General features: G+C 33.4%; 1 protein-coding gene and 1 long non-coding RNA gene across 2 annotated transcripts; one reads left to right on the top strand and one right to left on the bottom strand.

Moving 5' to 3' along the window:
• Positions 1-85: 85 nt before the first annotated feature.
• Positions 86-3,222, top strand: LOC148614685 (uncharacterized). The gene is made up of 3 exons (XR_015923758.1): positions 86-347; positions 2,033-2,191; positions 2,615-3,222. It is a non-coding gene; the product is annotated as an uncharacterized LOC148614685 (long non-coding RNA).
• A 1,614-nt stretch (positions 3,223-4,836) lies between these two features.
• LOC148614684 (organic cation transporter protein-like) lies at positions 4,837-18,174 on the bottom strand. Its single transcript, XM_088588964.1, has 9 exons — positions 17,503-18,174; positions 15,530-15,633; positions 14,451-14,605; positions 13,997-14,165; positions 13,444-13,677; positions 10,647-10,855; positions 10,071-10,179; positions 8,404-8,610; positions 4,837-7,864 (listed from the first exon to the last, which is right to left on the bottom strand). Exons 1-9 carry the CDS (start codon positions 17,890-17,892, stop codon positions 7,789-7,791), a joined length of 1,653 nt encoding a protein of 550 aa, XP_088445090.1. The 5' UTR covers positions 17,893-18,174; the 3' UTR covers positions 4,837-7,788.
• Positions 18,175-19,483: the final 1,309 nt, after the last annotated feature.

The following is a 19,483-nucleotide window of genomic DNA, read 5'->3' as shown; positions in this document are numbered from 1 at the left end:
TATTTATCTTCGCTATAAATAAAAACCAATCAGATTAATTCGTTCAGTCAGTCATACTTTGTTTTCAAGGACTTTGAACCCTGTTCACGCGTACAGTGTATGTTTCGTGAGTTGTGTTCATGAATGAAATCACACAAAACACGCACATAAAGAATATGCTCTTACAGTTCAAGGTTCAATGTTTGAAAAGTGAAGCTCAATATATAGCGCTTACAAACCTGCAAAACTGCATTTTAAATATTCGCTTTTGGGATGAAACAATCGGATTTAGAAGTTCACATGGTGTTTGTTTACATTTAATGAAGTAACTTGTGTCAAGGAATATATTGTTCCAGTTTAAATTAAAAGTAAGTATTGAGTTTAAGGCCTATTCTAATATTTGTATGATCAACGATGCTGTTTTATAAATATTCAATGAACTATTATATTGCATCTTATGTTGTCCTCCCATGCAGAGGTGGAAAAGTTTTTTTTAATTATAATATATTTTTGTGGAAAAGGGGGAGGCTTAATTTCAATGTTTTAAATACAAAAAATCCTGTATTAACTTCAATGTCAAATAACATTCTATATTCGATTTACGTATAATGACTTGTTATTTGCATCTGTTTGTTTTACAGTGACTGTTTTATTCAAATTTTGTATTTTTCTGTGGTTCTTTAATTGAATGGAAAATGTATGAGGTGCAATATTTTGTTATAGTGCTCTTGTACAGCCGACTCCGTGGACAGGGAGTTAAATTCAGGCTGATGCAATATATGCTATGATTGCCATGATGCAATACAACCGATATGAAAACACGTTTGGACTGTACACGTGTATACATCAATTTGAAATTATACTTTACAATGACGCTTTAATATTTTCAAATTATATAGACATGTAAGCATGTAAAATAGCTATATTTTTGCAACAAAGCCTCATGTAAAACTGCCAATTTCACAAGGTCACATTAGCATATCATTTAAATACCATATTAATCCCCGATATATTTCTCCATGTTTTACCTTGTACTTTTGCATACATGTATCACGAGTACACCTGTATATGTTCACGTGTGTATTGACATTGACCTTGATACTTGATTGACAATAAAACCAGTTGAATACTGTAATCAAGTAAATTGACTGGACGGAAGCATATTAATTGTGTAAAAATTAAGACGGCTTTGACAAATTAATGAACCCTACTTAAGTTTACATTAATTAGTTTTAAGATAAAAGATTTATTTTAGTAGATTTGCAAATAATGATTATTCTTTAATGCTACATGCATAGGAACTTGCTTACACCCATTATCAAATATACAGCCCGAATATACAAACACGATTTCTTGTTTATGTACTAGTCAGCTACATATTTGAAAATGGGAGCTGTCAAGCATGTGTGATCCGTGATAATGAATATTAAAACTAAGGTAATTATTGTATCTAATGAAAACATTTGAATGGGAAGCCAAATGATCCGAATTTAATTACACGCCCAGTAAAGTAAGGTAGGAGTAGACTTGACTTTGAATAGAGAGGTCCACTCAGGATAAAAAAGCATGTTGTCAATTGGGTGTCACATTCCGTCTGGTTATATAGAATACACTTTTGTCTTTCAACAGTCTGTTATAAATCTTTTTAGATCGGTGAATGCATTGCTAATGTTATATTTGTTCTATGTAGATTTAATATATGTATATATGTGGTGAGACTATAATAAAATATTGAATCTGGTACTTATTAATCAGGCTTAACTTCGCAGTTATGTCACCTAACATTTGGCCTTGAACAAGACTTGTATTTCCTGGTAATATCAGTGAAAGAATTTACTTTATCTATTCAAAGCTGTATTTAGCCGCAGACGACAGAGATAAATATTTGCCAAATTAACTTTTTATCATATATCGAACTACTGATAAGCAGGCACAAGGTCCTATTATATATACATAAATAAATGTGACATCAAGGTTGTTATATAAAGTACATTACCATGGCCTTGTAACACACTATATATTAATCGTTGCTCTCTCATTTCTGTCTTTTCAGAAATGTCTGCCACACAGAGAAGATACATGGAACGGGAGGTAGAACCTGAGGGTGATGCCAAGGGTATTATAGTGCTAGTGATCTGTGCCATTTATGCAATAAATTTGTTTATAATAGCAGCGATTTTCACCAGAGTTTTCAAAGGAGTCAAATCTAGTTGTAAGTATACATACCTAATCCCTTTGTTTCTAACTTCTAAAACCTTTGTTTGCAAATTTTCAATTCTATATCAAGAGATGTATCCTCGAAATATCAAGGGTCCGGTTGAGGGATCACTGGTTATTAATCCTCCCAAGTTAGGGTTTCGAGTACACCTTCACTCCCTCAATTTGAGGCAGTGAGGATGGGCTTAAAACATCGGAGGATGTTGTGTCTTAAGTATGCAACCATGGTCTTTAGTCATTTTGTATAAAACGATTGTAATTACATGTATGTCAATTTCGTTTTAGGATGTTGTGTCTTAAGTATGCAACCATGGTCTTTAGTCATTTTGTATAAAACGATTGTAATTACATGTATGTCAATTTCGTTTAAGGTACAAAGGTTAAGAGACAAATATTCTTTATTTTATTTCTTTTACAGTTTCAGAGTTGTTGACGCATGCACAGATTGTTGATGTGAAGAAAGAGGATAAATTTGACTATAATCACAATGTGCGACCATTGAAACATTCGTTTATTGGTGCCAGATGAACATTTAATTTTTATAATAATCAAGTTGAATCTCAGGTAACATCGAAGAATTAAAAAAATCAGCAACCACGGACGTCTCCCTGAAATATTCAGCTAACCAAGTCTATTGTCAGGCGAAACACAGTCGTGCTCCGGATTCTGGCTACCATCTGGATTATGGCAAGTCGTCGCTGGATATTTGCATTTCCAAATACTTTGTTTTCTGGATAATATCGGTCAGAGTTAATATGAGCCCTCACTGCTGGTAGATGAGCCTTTGGTGGATTAATGACCACTTAAAATTAAACTACATTTTCATTCTGGTGGGCATTACTGTACGGTTGAGGTCATTGAAGATATAGTTACGTAATTCGGTCATATTTTGTACAATGTACATATGAAGCAGCACAACACGTAATACACTTTGTTTTCAGTCAGATATTTTGTTGATTTTACATATTATTTGTTCGCGTTTTTTGCGAGCGTTGTTATAAATAAAATTGTAAAAATACTTTTAAATTGGATTTATTCTTTTTGTTTGTCAATCTTTCGTGTGGCGATTGAAAGAAGTTTTTATTGGGCGTAAGCAACATGTAGATAACATGCCTGTATTGTCTGGAAAGCACCTGAAAGTTTTATTTGCACTTTCACAAATCTTGTTTTCGTTTTATTTTTTTTTCAAGAACCTTCATTCAAAGTAAATATGGGAAAAAGCTCTTGATGAGTGTTACACTACTCATGATACACTCGAATACCATGAAAGAAAATTTGAACTACATGAAGTAATGTTGTCAATTAACAACATAATTTTACAATTAGAATCCTTATGAATTTATGCTAAGTTACAATTACTATGAACATTCGAAGTTTTGCGAAAACAGCGACATATATGTCTTTTAAAAGGTCCACGTTAAACTCGCCTGAGACCTTTAATAACCAGTAATCCTGTTATTTCAAGTTTTACCACCATGTACTTTTGTTCTTAATAATATAATGATTTAAAGCAAAATGACACAATTTATTTTTTTAAAGCAATTACATGAAATTAAGGTGTTAAAAACATTCAAGTATTGAAAATCTACTTTTGTGAAAGAAACACTTTCAAAATATTTAAAACATCATCAGATATTCACCCAACTTTCTAGTTTTCGCCATCCGTTAACACTAGACATGAAATATGGGACTCGCGGTTTTTTTTCTACAAAAAGCAGGTATTTGGCCTTTCGGTGCACCTGGTCCATGTCCCAGGTTTTGGCAGATGGAGTGTGTTTTCAGTGTCAAATACAATTATTATCTTCTTTGATTTGTATTTTCCTTCGCACTTTGACTTCTTTATATTGCTTTTAATTCTGAAGTTCAGTATAAAATATCAGGGAAAAATACTGAAGCGTGAGCAGTGGGATGATTCAAAATCGCAAAACATGGCCTAAACGTGAACTCATGAAACGGAGACGATCTACACATAATATAGCAATCGGAACTCCTCAGTCTTTCTTGTTGCACAAAAGAATAACCTCGGAAGCACTAGGCGAAAGAATCTGTCCGAAATTTGACCGATCCGATTCTAAAATTATAGTTTTACTGGTTGAATTATTTACGATTACTTTTTTCCCAGCTCCTCGCTTCGCGCCAAAATTCTTGGCAGAGTTATTGTTCTTTATTTCTACTGATATCTAATGAAAATTTTTAGCGCCACCAGCTGGTACAATTCTGTCAATTTTTTCAAGAATAAATTCTCCTTTCTGCATCCGAGGATATGTTTTGGTATAGCGGAAATGGCTGAGTAGTTCCGATTGACAATGTAGCGAACCAAATAAAAAAAGATAACATTAAAAAATGAAGACACACAAAAACTAAAGCACTAGCCATTTGAACTCCCACAATAAAAAACGGGAGTGACATCAGGTGCTCCGGAAGGGTAAGCATGTCCTGCTCCGCAAGCGGCAATCGTCATATATTGCAAGTATAATAAGGTAATATTCTAGCAACAATAATGCAGCTCCGCGACACGTGTCAAACCCCATTCACACTAGGGCGAAATCATTAATTTCAACAAAGTATCATAAATATAACTATAGAATACATGATATCTTCCAATCTTGATGATATAAGTAAAAAAATAATACACTGGAGTGAAACCCATTGTTGTAAATATTTTATTAAACTATTTTGCTAATGCACAGTATTTGACAAGGCATGTTGTTATCTTGTGTATGAAAGCGAAATATTGTATGAATGTAGCAATATACTATTTAGAGTCAAGCCTACTGCAAGCACAACATAACATCCCTTTGGGGACGACCATTAGATTCTTATGGGGGAGGGGGGGGGGGTCTGGCAAATATTTTTCGTGCCAGAAATTTTATTTCCAGCCTGTTGAAAGTCAGATTATTTATTTTCATCATAACCTTCGCTAGATCATTTATTTTCCATACTCATAAAAAAAAGTGTATTTTTTTTCTATGAAAATTTAAATGTGCATATCCGAGTTACAAAAGTATGTGGTTTGGCTTCTATATCAAAGCATGTGTTATTTTTTTATGTTATTATTACAGACATTATTAAATGAAGTTCATTCTCTACAATATACGGCATAACCTCTACTACATCCGACAGGGGACATTCCTGGATATGAAATATGCCCAAAATTTAACGGGAAATGTTGCGTGGATTTTTTATATCTATGTATATGAATGAAATCTTCAATATTCAACTATAGTAATGGGCTGAGATACCCACCCCCACCCATCAACCAAAATATGATTTTCAGGTACCCTTATACCTCTCATTTACGAATCTATCTGTCGCAATAAAATAAACTGATGCATTTTTTGTATTTTTTTTTTGGCTACTTAAACCTGATTAAGGCAAAAATCCATTTTAACGTTTTTTTTTTATTCTTCGAACTTCTATTGGTGAGGTGGCAATTTTTTGCAAACTTGGAAAACTTTAAATGTTTATTACTCGGGCTCATTAGAATGCTAAGACATTATATAATTGTATTTGAATATACTACAGCTTTTTTAGAAGTACGGTATTTGAAAAAAAATGCCCATTACAGGTGAAATGGAAGAAAATACGAAATTCCAAAAATTTCCCATTTTAGGAAAAACTCATTATTGTCACATTGAAACTGAAAGACTCGCCTGAAATGATGAAATGAGAAGATATGTTTAATACATCGATAATTAAAACACAAGTACCAAACATGTCTATTGTACAACTTTATATACCAAGAAAACATTTTAGTTCATGTTCAGATATTTTTTTCATGGGTAGGGGTGGAAATTTTTCACCTAACTTGACTTGGAAAAGTTCAAATATTCATTACTTGGGCTCATTTGGAAGCTGAGACATATATAAATTTACCGTATCACACAAGAAGCTTGTTCAAACTACGGTATTCTGAAGAAAAAAATGGCAGTAACGGGTGATATAGAAGAAAGTCTGAAAATTCCCATTCTTTACTTTATAGTAATTGTCACCCCACAAAGAAAATCTAAGCGCCTGAATTAATCAGATATGTTGGATACATCATTATCTTAATTATGAATGCCTAAAATATGAGTTCTACAGTATCAATACATGTATGTGTAAATGAGAATTATGTTTGATACTGAGACCAATTTTCTAAGGGCAATATTTTTAACATTTTTTGAAAATTCTTTCTTGAAAATTAGTTTTTCGTGGTCTATTTGTGTTAAATTATCTATAGAATGACACCAAATTTGCGACGTTTTAGTTGAGCAATAACTTGTAGAGTCGAACTTATGTGACTTTTTATGGAAAAAATGAAAATCCCCTCTTTTTGCATTTTAAAAAAAAATAAATTCTGACTACAAAAATGGCAAAAATTCATCAAAAGAACCCAGAAGTATTTATTGTGATTATACTAAACAGAAAATACCAAAATAAGCTATTTTTTACTGAAGCATAAATACTCTAACGGTTTTGATATGGAAACATGTTAATTTAAGCGATTTTTCGGTGGGATAGGGTACATTTGTTTTCATTTCACCCCAAAACCCCAAGTGTTACCGCAAATATCCTGGTACCATTGTGAAGTTGAGACATTGGGCTACACGATGACACCTATCTTTGTTTAATTTGTTCGCACATGCTGTAACAGGAAGACTTAGACGCTCAAATAATTGAGTCACAAAAATCTTACTTTTTAGACGCAATGGTGTACAAATATAGGCTTATACTGAAAAAGAATCCGATAATATTCTTTGGCGACAAATTGATTCGATAAAGGAGGTATAAAGGTACCTAAAATCACCATAAAGTGGATGAGAAGGATACACGATGGACCCTTCCAGCCCATGGACTAGTACACATTATCCCAGTAAAGTCATTTATGTACATGTATTTAGTATTGCCACTGGAGACTATTAGGGTGTTGTATAAAACTTGTGGAGTATTTTAAACATGTATACTTTACTAATTTATGAAAATATGGCGAGCGTAGCGAGCCATTTTTTGTTTAAGCTTTTGCGGAGGTCAGAATATTTATTTTCAATTTACTTGCCAAGGTCAGAATATTTATTTACTAGTAATTTGCAAAGTCAGACTTTATTTTCTGGTATGATGAGGTCAGATTATGTATTTCCTAAATCATCAGAGACAGATTACATTTATTTTCAAAATATACCACCCCCCCTAAGAATCTAATGGTCATCCCCTTAACGCACCTTAGCTGCACGATCATAACAAATACATTTCTGACACTACTTGATTACATGTTTTGGTGGAATAATAATTTATTCATATTCATGACTAGTTCTTGAGTAATCCATACGTCAATATGACGCACAGTTCAATAACCATAAATACAATGACCGTACAGAATATCTGTAACTACGTAACATACAGATCCCAATGAATATGAATGGAGACCTGACAAATAAGCTGAATACTAGTATCCAATTACCAAAAAATAAATATATTAAAGTATCAAGTAAATATACATGTATGCTGCCTTCGAATTTTAATTGAAATTTCAATTCGTGATATGTGCTATGCGAATGTTTCCGATATCGACTAGTATCAAAACAATGAACGGTTTCTCGGTTATGCGTCAGGTCAAACTGCTGCATTATTGGTCTTTTTGTCGTTGTATTCTGGCATTGTTTCTAATTCCACGCCTTTACTATTTGTCCTACAAATGGCGACATGTGATAAAAATATATTCACATAGCATGTTTGTTTTTTTTTTATTAAAGAAGTGATAAGTCCTTTAGAGTTACTTGAATTTTTCATCTACAATATATCGGGGCATTTAGTTTAAGTAGTAGCATATTGTGCTACAAAAATGTAAAATTACATGTTCATTTTACCTTAATATAAGTATTCGAAACTCCTGAAGTGTTTCCAGTAAATGCATAGAAAACAACGAACATGCCTATATATATAAAGTAAGCTATATTTGTTGAACCATCATAATGACATTTTTATTCGTTTGCTTAAAAATGCTTTACATTACTAAATTCTCTTTTTTCTTTAGTTTTGACAGTTGAGAATTGATTATAATTCTGGCACCGGTTTCTTTTTATTTAACGAAAAGTAGTGGGAGCATGAATGGTAGCGATTAGGTAATATACTCATGCATACTAGGTATGAAACTTGTCGAATGATTTTATTTTTTACATGCACGTACTCTAGCTAGAATACCGTCTAGAGGCTAAAATAAAAACTCACCCTCTAGCGATTGCGTCCTCTATCGTTTGAGGCAAAGGTCTCCCAGAGGTTTCAGGCAAAAACATAACTAAAGCTCCAGCTAGAAAAGCTAATCCACCAAATAGTATCAATGGTAGAGGTGCCCAGAACCTACTCAGCTCCAGGATCTGTGGAGCTAACATCCCTCCTATCCTAGCACACATCGATGATACACCCATTCCAATATTTCTAAAAATAAGCAAAATGATGTATCAAAACTTCCATCTTCACGTCACTAAGTTCTATCCTGAATTTCATGACTTTCGATGGTTACTTATTTTGACTTTACCCCGACAATGCATAAGATCATCGAAAGAGTATTTATCATGTAAATTTGTGAATTTCGTATCTAAGTCCTCCGCTAAATGGTGCTATCGTTTAGTTAGTAAAGTAGACGGCAACTAACTTCAATTAACATTTAAAAATATGGGACGCGGTAACAATCAGTTGATTCATTCAATACAATTGAAGGCTTTTTATTACACTATTTAGAAAGCAACAATTTGATATTTTGATTTCAAGTACATGACTTAGATCCAACATTACACAAAAAGAACTGACATATATTAGTGAACAATTCCATGATATTTGATGAACAAGACCAATCCACGTATATTTATAAGCAAATACTAATAATTGTCTTCAATATATATGTATATAAACACTAACCAAGTTAAAAATCATTGTGGGGTTACTAATTTCCATGTGTATAATATCTTACTGATAGCATACTGCTGGAAAATCGCAAAAATACAGGGAAAAAAATATCAAAACTATCTATCATCGGAGCCCGAGCTGCACTAAATGTAAAAAATCCATAGGCAAATTTTAGGTGGAATAATATTGCTTTAATATTTATTGAGTCACATATTACACAAAGTGGGTACCGTTCACAACATAAAGTGAAAAAAAATGTCTAAGTTAAACATGATACAAATCTAGGAAAATATATGATCAAGTTTCCCCATAATATGAAGTCCACATCTTCAATATGTATGTGCAGTGCAAAGTTTGAATTTATTGCTTTAATTATGCTTTTGAGTTATTATATTACACAAGACAGGTACCGTTGACAACATAAAGTGATGATGGCCAAGCTAAGCATACTCAAAATGTTGGAAAATGTAACTCAGTTTCTCCATAACAAGAGGTGCACATCTTCAATATATATGAACATTGTCTACAGGCACATTTTGAGTTTGAATAATATTGCTTAAATACTTATTGAGTTCCAGATTACACAAAATTGGTAACGTTCACAACATAAAAGGACAAAATGGCTCAGTTAAACACGCTCAAAATGTAGTGGAAAAAATAAAATTTGCACATCTTCAATGTGTATATAATCACCGTCCAAAGTATAAATAATATTGCTTAAATACTTTTTGAGTTACAGGTTACATAATGTGAGTACCCGTTAATGTGACGGACACACGGACGCATGGATGGAGTGGAGCGACTACTAGAGCCTGTCGTCACCGTTGTTGACGCAGTTAAAAATCCAGGACACAACTTCCCATTACCCAATTCCTTGCAAATCAAATGCATGGTTACTCCCTGTTTCATACCTACTTACTAGTGCACAGCATATATGAACCACATCACAAGTATATGCATATATAAAGAATCCCCGAATTCGGTTAATTTACCTGACTACGGTAGGGAAAACTTCTGCTGCCATTAAGTAAATGATTGCGTATGAAGCTGTTATACAGAACTTCCCAACCATGGCTAAAGCTACTTTGACCACAACATGATCTGAAAAGACAATTTGTATGTAGTTACATGTACTAAACACATACTTTACGTAATGACAGTGTAATGTCTAAAAGCGTGCTGCACGCAAAGGCAAGAGACATACCTGTATCAAATGTCGAAAAGCAAACTGCACGTAATGTCAAAAGACATACCTGAAAGTAATGTCGAAAAGCATACTGTACGTAATGACAAAAGACATAAATATGTAGTGAAAAACAGGTATACTGTAGACATACCTGTTTGTCATGAGAAAGGACTTTTGTACGTCATGAGGAATAACATACCTGTATGTAATGTAATGTAATGACAAAAATGAATGCAACATTTATGATACAAAAGGTATCCATCAAACCCGCTATGTATCAAGTGTAAGATTTCCTACTTACGTCTTTATGAAATGGTTTGTATATGTATTACATTGACTTTCAACAGCATTGTGAACTTGAGCTATTATAATTTAAACATACCGATGAAACCAGACGCTATACACGCCATTCCACCAAGCACCATCGAAATTAAAAGAGGTTTCTTTCTACCAAATGGGTTCAGAACGAGCATACATATGACATATGCAGGAATTTCTACAGCACCAGCAATACAGAAGTTGATATAAGGGTCTCCTCCTAAATTGTCTGTCCCTAATGTTAAACCGTAATATACCATGGCATTTACCAACCTGAAACGTAGCAATCTGAAAAATTGTTACTTATTCTTAGGACAATTTTTGCTTTTGAGAATGAAGGAAATCTATATACAGTACGTTTGCCGATATAAGTAAATTAAATTTGAGGTTTATATTTTTGACGGAGAAAATTTCATGAATAAGACCAACAAACCAAAGGAAACTCATGTGTAGAGTAAACTGTCTTTATATTAATATTGTTATGTGATATAAACATAATATCATAGTATTATATATAAAGGCTAGAAGTCGACAATGTACTGTAACAGTTAATATTTTGTACTTGTAAAAATTCATTTTTATCATTTAAGACTTTTCACAGATTTAAAGTACATGAAGCAAGATACATAGGCAATTACATGATTTAGGCCATCTTTCCTTCCGTTTGTTTTTTTGCATTTATGACTTGTCTGACAGTATAATATCGTAGCATAGCGTAGAACATTACCCTGTGTAGGAACCGAGTGTTATAAAGAGTAATCAAAGGAATCAAGATTCTAGCGGAAATCAAAAGAATGTAATTCAGGGACAAAGACCAGACATGGAAACAGACACAACAAAGACCATAAAATAACCAAAATAATACATACTAAGTCACAAAATCAAATGAGCAACTCGGACTCCAGTAGAAACTGGGAGCATGGACCAGGTGCACCAGTAGGGTAAGCGTCCTCTGCTTTTCTAGATTCACCCGCGCAGTTGCTCATAAAAAGTCAAGTCCAAGGTAGACGGAAGAGGAAAGGAAAACTTTGACACACTGAACAAATCAGTTTTTTCATGGTGCAGATCGACCCACGAGTTCATAATGACGACCATAAAACTTCTGTAGTGATGACTTCAATCTTGTAGCAACATAACCCCGTTCAAGAAGCATAATTGTAAGTAGTCTAGCGCGATACAAAAGTCTGCGTAGATGCGGCAAACTCTGGCATAACGTATGAGTTGTTGCAACAGATGATCGGAAAGTTGACCATACGGAAGAAAAGTCATCGCCTTGGTCGTATAGTTTGGTCAATAGTTTTCCCTTACCATCGATCTCAAAGTGTAGGTCAAGATATGATGCTGACTTCACGGTGTGTGTAGTATCCTTTATCTCAAGTTCTTTGGAATAGATGCGATGTAAAAAATCCCGAAACTAGGATTGTTTAACGATAATACCTCATCTACTAGTATACAATGGAAATGGAGATTAAATAATTAAGCTAAACAATTTTCCTTCTTTTGGATCAGATCGGCTATTAAGTCAGCATCATAAGAGTGAAGGAATAGGTCAGCAAGTAGAGGAGCATAATTTGTTCCCATTGGAATGCCGACCGTTTGTTGAAAAAAACGCTTACACTACAGTGGACAAATACATTGTTGATAAAAAATTATAGCATTTTGGAAACATCTACTTCTGTATATTTGGAAGATGATTTGGAATTGTTTTTCACAAAGTATTAGGAATCTACCAAGAACTACATATTTGTATCTAGGTGTACCGTCTTTTGTTGAATTCTAAATGAGTACAGGGAATAGAATTATAAAGAGTTGAAAAATAATAGGTTTTATTGCTACACTATTCTGATAATAATCTTGAATTAAGAAGTTCCAGAAGATCTTTCGAATTTTTTAGGATCCACATTGAATTTATACCACTAGGGGAGTAACAAGTGTCGTGGTAGGATTGGACACCGTCTCTGACAGCTGCGAGTATTTTTTAAAGGAGTTTGGTAGTACATTTTGCAGATCCAGCTATGTAGCGCTGTTTGTATGGGTTCTTGTGGAGTCTAGGAATCCAGTTCATAGATGGTAGATCACATTCATCGTCTTTGGAAGAGAGACCAAAAGTCCGAAATAGATAGCAACTTGTCATAGGAGGTGACCAAGTGTATTTGAAATTAGACGTCTGACCCGTGGCCAAGTCGCTCGGGCCATTTAGCTTCTACAATATGTGCATCTGGTGGTGAATGGGACAGACCTTGCTTCTGGGATTATCAGGCCAAAGAAGAAAACTCTGACCGCTGACCTGTATGGAAAGCGCCACGTCTCGTGCATACACGTTAAAGTTTCACTCTGAGTAACCCAACAATTTCTTTTTTTCAAGTGAAATCTAATGTGTGCATCCCACACCATCAGACAATCAACCAATCAATCAGAGAAGAAATTTCATGCGATAATGGTTTGATTCAAGGACGAAGAGAATATTTTCACTGCTTGCTTTGATAAAGTGGTAGCTGATAAAAAATAAACTGTGTAAGGGGAGACTATACACATAATATAATTTGGAAACCAAGCGAAACATTGCCTTTGTCCTTTTAATTGCATCCTGAATTTTGTATTCCAAACAAACATAAATTATAGTGTATTATTAAATAATATGCACTATAAGGTTTAAATATGCATGATATATACTGGCTTCGGTGAATACTAAGCTGATTGTAACCTCATAAAACCCCACAACTTTCAAGTTAAAATGAAAATTAAGTATATTCTTAACTTTAAAAAAAGTTTTTTGGCACCGAAACCGTATATATAAATACACAATAAATGGATGACAAATAAACCAATGCATCCATCAACACAAGAGAGCGGTGACTTACCAGTTGAACCAGACATTTAAGGATAGTAGTAGCATGCTTGGTCTAAGAAGATCCACAAATGTGTACTTCTTTTCTGTCTCTGATTCACCTTGTTTTTCTGAAACTTTTGTCATTTTCTCTAAAGTTTCTTGGCTTATTTCGACGTTATTGGTTTTTGCTACCTTCTGTATAATATTCTCTGCCTTTTTCGTTTGATTCTTTGACAAGAGCCATCTAACAGATTCTGGAAGTAACCTATGAACAGAAAAAGAAACATGCATTACGCATCAACATCGAAAATGAACAGTACTAATTCATATTTATTCGCACTAATTTGACTAATAAATACATATTTCCAGTGGTGGACAATGTGTGGAAAATTAAGTCAAGAACTTAAAAAAAATATATAAAAAAAAAAACAAGAACAAAAACAAAAAAAAAGATAGATTGCATATAACTTTGTGCTGCATACTTTCTGCCTTTACTTATAGTGTGGAGTTTGTAACTATTGTTGCATCTCCTTACAAATTCTATTGTTATTTTAGAAAGAAATCATTTTGAGAAGAGATCGTACCAATAATATGGTATGAAGAGAAGCACTGGAAGTGTGATGGCCAACTCAATGTATCTCCAATCACGAATGACGTAAGCGACAATAGCCAGCGCCATGAAGCCTACACTGTATGCTGATTGGACAAGGAAGCCGGCGTGCAGACGATAAGATGGACCTACTAGTTCTGTTCCTGTAAATTAATAAGTAAATGATAAATATTAAGTGTTTTGTCTTTTTGAAGAAAAAAAACATTGACAGTTAAATTTCCTTTCTTTTCCTAAAATATATGTCGGTGCCATAGCAAAATACCTCAAAGACCTATAGTAGTTACGTTTCTGAACTATTTTAGGCGCTTAGAAAAAGTGTTTTAGCATAAGTTTCACTGATAAAAATGCTTATCAATTCTGTCACGCAGGTGTGTTCTGGATTGATCTGCAAGGCAAAATTAAGAAAGATAAAAAAAATAAGGTAGTACCCATTGTGTATGCCACAAGAAATAAACCGGTCTGTGATGCTCCCTGTAGAATATAAAATGGTATGAACACAAAAAAACTTGGCGAAGCTGAGGCAACACATCCGGCAATCATCAGGAGGAACAGATTCACAAATAACATAGGTTTCCTTCCAAATCTGAAATAGAATTCAGTCTTCATGAACTGGAAGAAAAGAATTTGTAAAATTCATTTTTTACAGGTTAACGGTTGGAAATCTTCAATTAGGTAATTTAAATTCTAACAGTTTCTCCCTGTCACCAAAATAGTTATTTCTACTGTTGACAATTGTTTATCTTTACTTTCGCAGACAATACCTTATGCAAAATAAGTATTGAATAAAAATGAAGTTCAATAAACTCAAAATGGTTATAATGCCTTATTATTTTCTACAGGATAACCGGAATGAAACATTGTAATGCCAAGTCCAACAGAAATTTGTGTTTTCCCGATGTCGTAAATTGCCAAAAGTTCTAGTCTGTAACTAATCATTGCCAAAAGTTTTAGTCTGTAACTAATCTCCATAAAATTTTAAAAAGAAAAATCTGGTTACCACTTTTCTTTTACGACATTCGGGGAAGGTCCGTTAACTGTTCAAACATAACAAATCTTCATTTAGAACAATATATAATAAACATAAAATTTGTATTTTCATTGAAATAATCAATCATTTAACAGTTAAAAATGTATACAGTCAACAGTATAAATTAATTTTACGCCAAAATCTCTTTGGTCGTAGTGATCCTTGTTATTTAAGTCTTAAAGAACATGCATCAAATAATTTCATGGTCATTGATCCTTTTGTCTTTTAAAACCTTTTTTCTAAACTGTTTTATACTTGGTCTTATTAAAAGTATAAATTACAGGACAAAAACCTTTCTAATGAAAACACAATTAAACCTCTCTGAAACTTGGTTTCCATGGCCTAACCGACCAAAGTTTGAAATTGTAAAAAAATGATTTGTTACAAGATCACCTCTGGCGATCTTTATGCTTTTTATTACATAAAAAGTTATGCTGCATAACTCTTTATAACCTCCATTCATTCGGAAGTAATACTTACATGTCAGAGAGTTGCCCAAAAATAACTGCACCGAGAAGACGACCAAAGAAATACAGGGTCTTTGAAGTACTACGTAACCAGTCATTCTCACACACCAGATCAAACTAAAAAAAACAATGTCATAAAATTGTAACCACTACTACTTATACATTATTTATGTACCTCTCTAAGCTGAACGTTAGCCAAATATATCAAATGCTAACCACAAATTCTGGTGTCACTTTATATGAAACCTGTGTATACAGGACACTCGTCTAAAGCGAACATCATTAGAATTTAATGTCGTAGTTGTAACTTTATTACGCATAAATCATAAGCCTTTATAATAACGACAACTATAAATACTAGTTCATAAATAGATTGCAAATAGACACTCGATGTGATAAACTTCATGTATATTTTTTTTTACATGAACCATTGCTCATATATATCGGCTAAACTCATTCGTTCGATAATTGATTTTGTGGGAGCGGTACTCAGTTACGAATGTTTGTCCTTCACGGTTTCTATTAAAACCATGCTTAATTACTTGTGTTAAAACCTTGGAACCAGATATTGAACCCAAAGCCATTGACAAAAAGAGAAATAAGGACGCTCACCGGTATCGATCGAATAATGATTAGCTATCAGATTTCACATATCAAGGCGATCGATTACATTTCCTATTTTCAGTTTTTCAAGTATTTGTCAAAGTTTAACATTCAACACAGAATAGCACTGGGTGATACAAAACCGAAACCGTGATTAAATATTAATATTTTTCAACTGTTCTACATTGTGCCCATCATTACTTACTGTTTTGCAGTGTAACCATGCCAAGCAAATCAGTATTCTTAATAAATAAAGAAGTGTCAATGACTACGCATTTCTAAAGAATGAATTTCAAAATCTAAAAATCTGATTATGAAAAATGAATTTTATTTAGTAAATTTCAATAGTAATATTAGTAAAAAGATACCATCAATATGACAATGACAGGTTATTTGTCTTGATTTTAAATTCGTACCATATAAAACAAGGCACACATTGTCAGCTAATTTTCACTGTTTCATTGAGATTTGTTATAGATGACTTTATTAATGGCTTCAATGAAATATTACAAAAAAAAATATTACAGGTGAACTAACATTGGTTTTGTCTATAGGTTTTGATATTGGTAAAATATTAATATTAATCCAAATTAGTCGAAATAATTTGAACATTATCAAAATACGCTTAATGAAATATAATATTGCTTTTGAGTGACATATGACCGTGCACGTCAAAAATGCGTTAAATACTGCTATACGATTTCATTTCTTAGTTGAGTAAAACCCGATCTTTGTAGATCTATTCTCTTTAAAAGGAAATTACTGTTATAAATACATATATGAAAATGGTTATTGGCATACGCAAACTATATATATTAGGCGAATTCCAATGAATACTTTTTGTCGAAGTTAGCATATTATGTACTTTTTCATCTGTTTCGAAAACTGCAGCATTCCTAAATCTAACTGTTAATTTTGAAACAGTTGTGAAGTTTTAAGCTTATTTACGTTGTATCTTCACGTCAGTTTTGAGATGACCACACCTATTTTGCTTTTTGGAAACTAAGAGTTACGAGACTACCATCGCTAAGAGGCTTTCAATACTAGATTTTACACTAAATTGCTTTTTATACCAATATTTTGATCTCGCATTCCAGTAATTATTTTTGAAAAAAAGAATGGCAGTTTTAAAATCACAAACACATTAAACGTTAATTTTTTTTTCATCTTGGATATATTATGTTAGTTTCGCTTAAGACAATGGATTGTTTGTAATTTTATAATGAACAGATATATTATTTTGGGTCCATGTTTTACCAAAAAAAATGTCACACTAAGGATTTCCTAAAGTGGTCCTTCTTTAAACTTAAATTCCAATGCTATAAAAGTTTGTTTTAACCTGATGTAGTCATCTGAACTTCTACACGTACGAACACCATTTACCTGTGTAACAATAGTTGGTCCATATACGTCCCTCGAGTACACCCAACTCTTACATTCCCGTTTGATGATCGATGCATTGTTGACTTTTATGCTCTGTAGACTGTGGACCCCAGAGAGAAGTAGACCCAGTGTTACGTTCTGGTCATAAATCTCACATTTTCCAGGAGAACGTAAAAACTTATGAATATCATTTTCAGTCGTGTTACCGTATATCACATTCGACATATTGATGGGTGAAACTTCACAATCGAATTTAGGTTTGGCTCCAACAAATACCATGTTCATAGCATGAAAAGCACAGACAGTTCCAAACAGGCATATCAGAAACAAGCGGATTTTCTGGAATCTACCTAATTCCCCAAGAATTTTGAGCAAATCATCAAAAATCATCTCCTCTTCGGACTCTGCAAAACTCTCCGCCTAAAATTTAAATTATTTCAAAAAACTGTTATTAATCAGTATTAAACTAAAAAATCACCCTTTTAACGAAACAATTGCAGTGTGAACTTAAATAAAGCAAGTGAGAGTTTTGAAATATTAACTGAACAAAATTAAGCTGAACTCGAAATAGAATCGTTCTTGACATTTAAATCGTATTGAGTGTTGGTTGTTATTGATCACTTCCAAACAAACATTTATTCATTATGGTCTACTTATTAGTGACATATTATTTTGTCAAAGTTGCTTGAGTTATACTGGTACCATTTAACATCTATTGGCTGCTTACTTGTCAAAAGTGTACTTCATAATTAAATATGGTTGATTGATTTTATTTTGATATTAAGTGATTTGTTTTTCGACAGCTGTAGTGGCATGCTATACTGTGTTTATACCCGGCGGATGCACGGTCTATAATTCAGAACTGAGTCGTTTTTCAGAGATGTTCAATATTGAGCATCGACACTACTGTGAGACTTGATTAGCTCTGTGTTCATGCTATTATTGGATGCCTAATACCACGCAACATTAATTTGTAAGACACATTGTCATTATCTGATATGAAGTAGAAAAGACAAAATTATAAGTGTCGAAAAGACCACGTCAAGTTCGTACGATTTACAAGGCGGAAAAGTTTCAGTTAAAATAAATGTTGGAATTACAACAACGAGCTGGGATGAATGTTGGAAGGATTGTTCCCAGATGGAACAAATGTCTAAAAAGACAACATCAAGATAATGTAAATGACTGGAAAACCGCACAATTTTTTTTCTTTTAAAATCCAAAAACACTTTTGAGAGAGAGAGAATGAGAGAGAGATCAATTCATAACTAGGTCGTGTTAATTCAAATGTAGTCTTTCATCAGAAAACATTCTTTGTATTGATATTTTGCATCGTAATAGTAGAACAATATACATTTAAGACGTCATGAACTGACACATATAATGCGAATATATATGGTGCATATGTCAAAGAGACAACCCCACAGGGATAAAAATATAAACCCAAGGCCACCCAATGAACGTCGAAGAAAATAACTCCTCATACCACAGGGCAGGCTGCAGCTGGCCCCAACACATCGTTATACACAGATACAGCGAGAGTTGCCCCTATATACTCAAATAACATAAAAATAAACTATTTAAGCTGAAAACGAAACAAGACATACAGAGGCCACAAATTCCTGACTTGGCACAGGCGCAAACAGAACGGCGGGGTTAAAGTGCTTTGGCGTGATTACAACCCTCCTCCTTTAAAATCTGGAAACTATGGAAAAATATTACACAATGTAACACACCTTAAATCAGTTCAAAAAGGCACGAGTCACTTGTTACAACGGAAATAAAGAAACTGGATGTAAATTACACAAATGTACAAACTAAGAACTACTACCAGTTAAAAGACATACCAGCTCCAGACTACTTTGAACCTAGAAAAAATTATGCCCCATCGTATGTAAAATCAATCCCAATTCTTCCCATCACGGTACATCATAAGTCATACAATAAGGACACAATCCATGTCATGCCAAAAAATTTATTT

The sequence above is a fragment of the Perna viridis genome, chromosome 6 (genome assembly GCF_037379345.1).
Source record: "Perna viridis isolate PV_CMFRI_1.1 ecotype Kerala chromosome 6, ASM3737934v1, whole genome shotgun sequence".
In the NCBI taxonomy this organism is placed as follows: domain Eukaryota; kingdom Metazoa; phylum Mollusca; class Bivalvia; order Mytilida; family Mytilidae; genus Perna; species Perna viridis.
The sequence above is the reverse complement of the archived record's forward strand: the minus strand, read 5'-3'. Positions and strand labels throughout refer to the sequence as shown.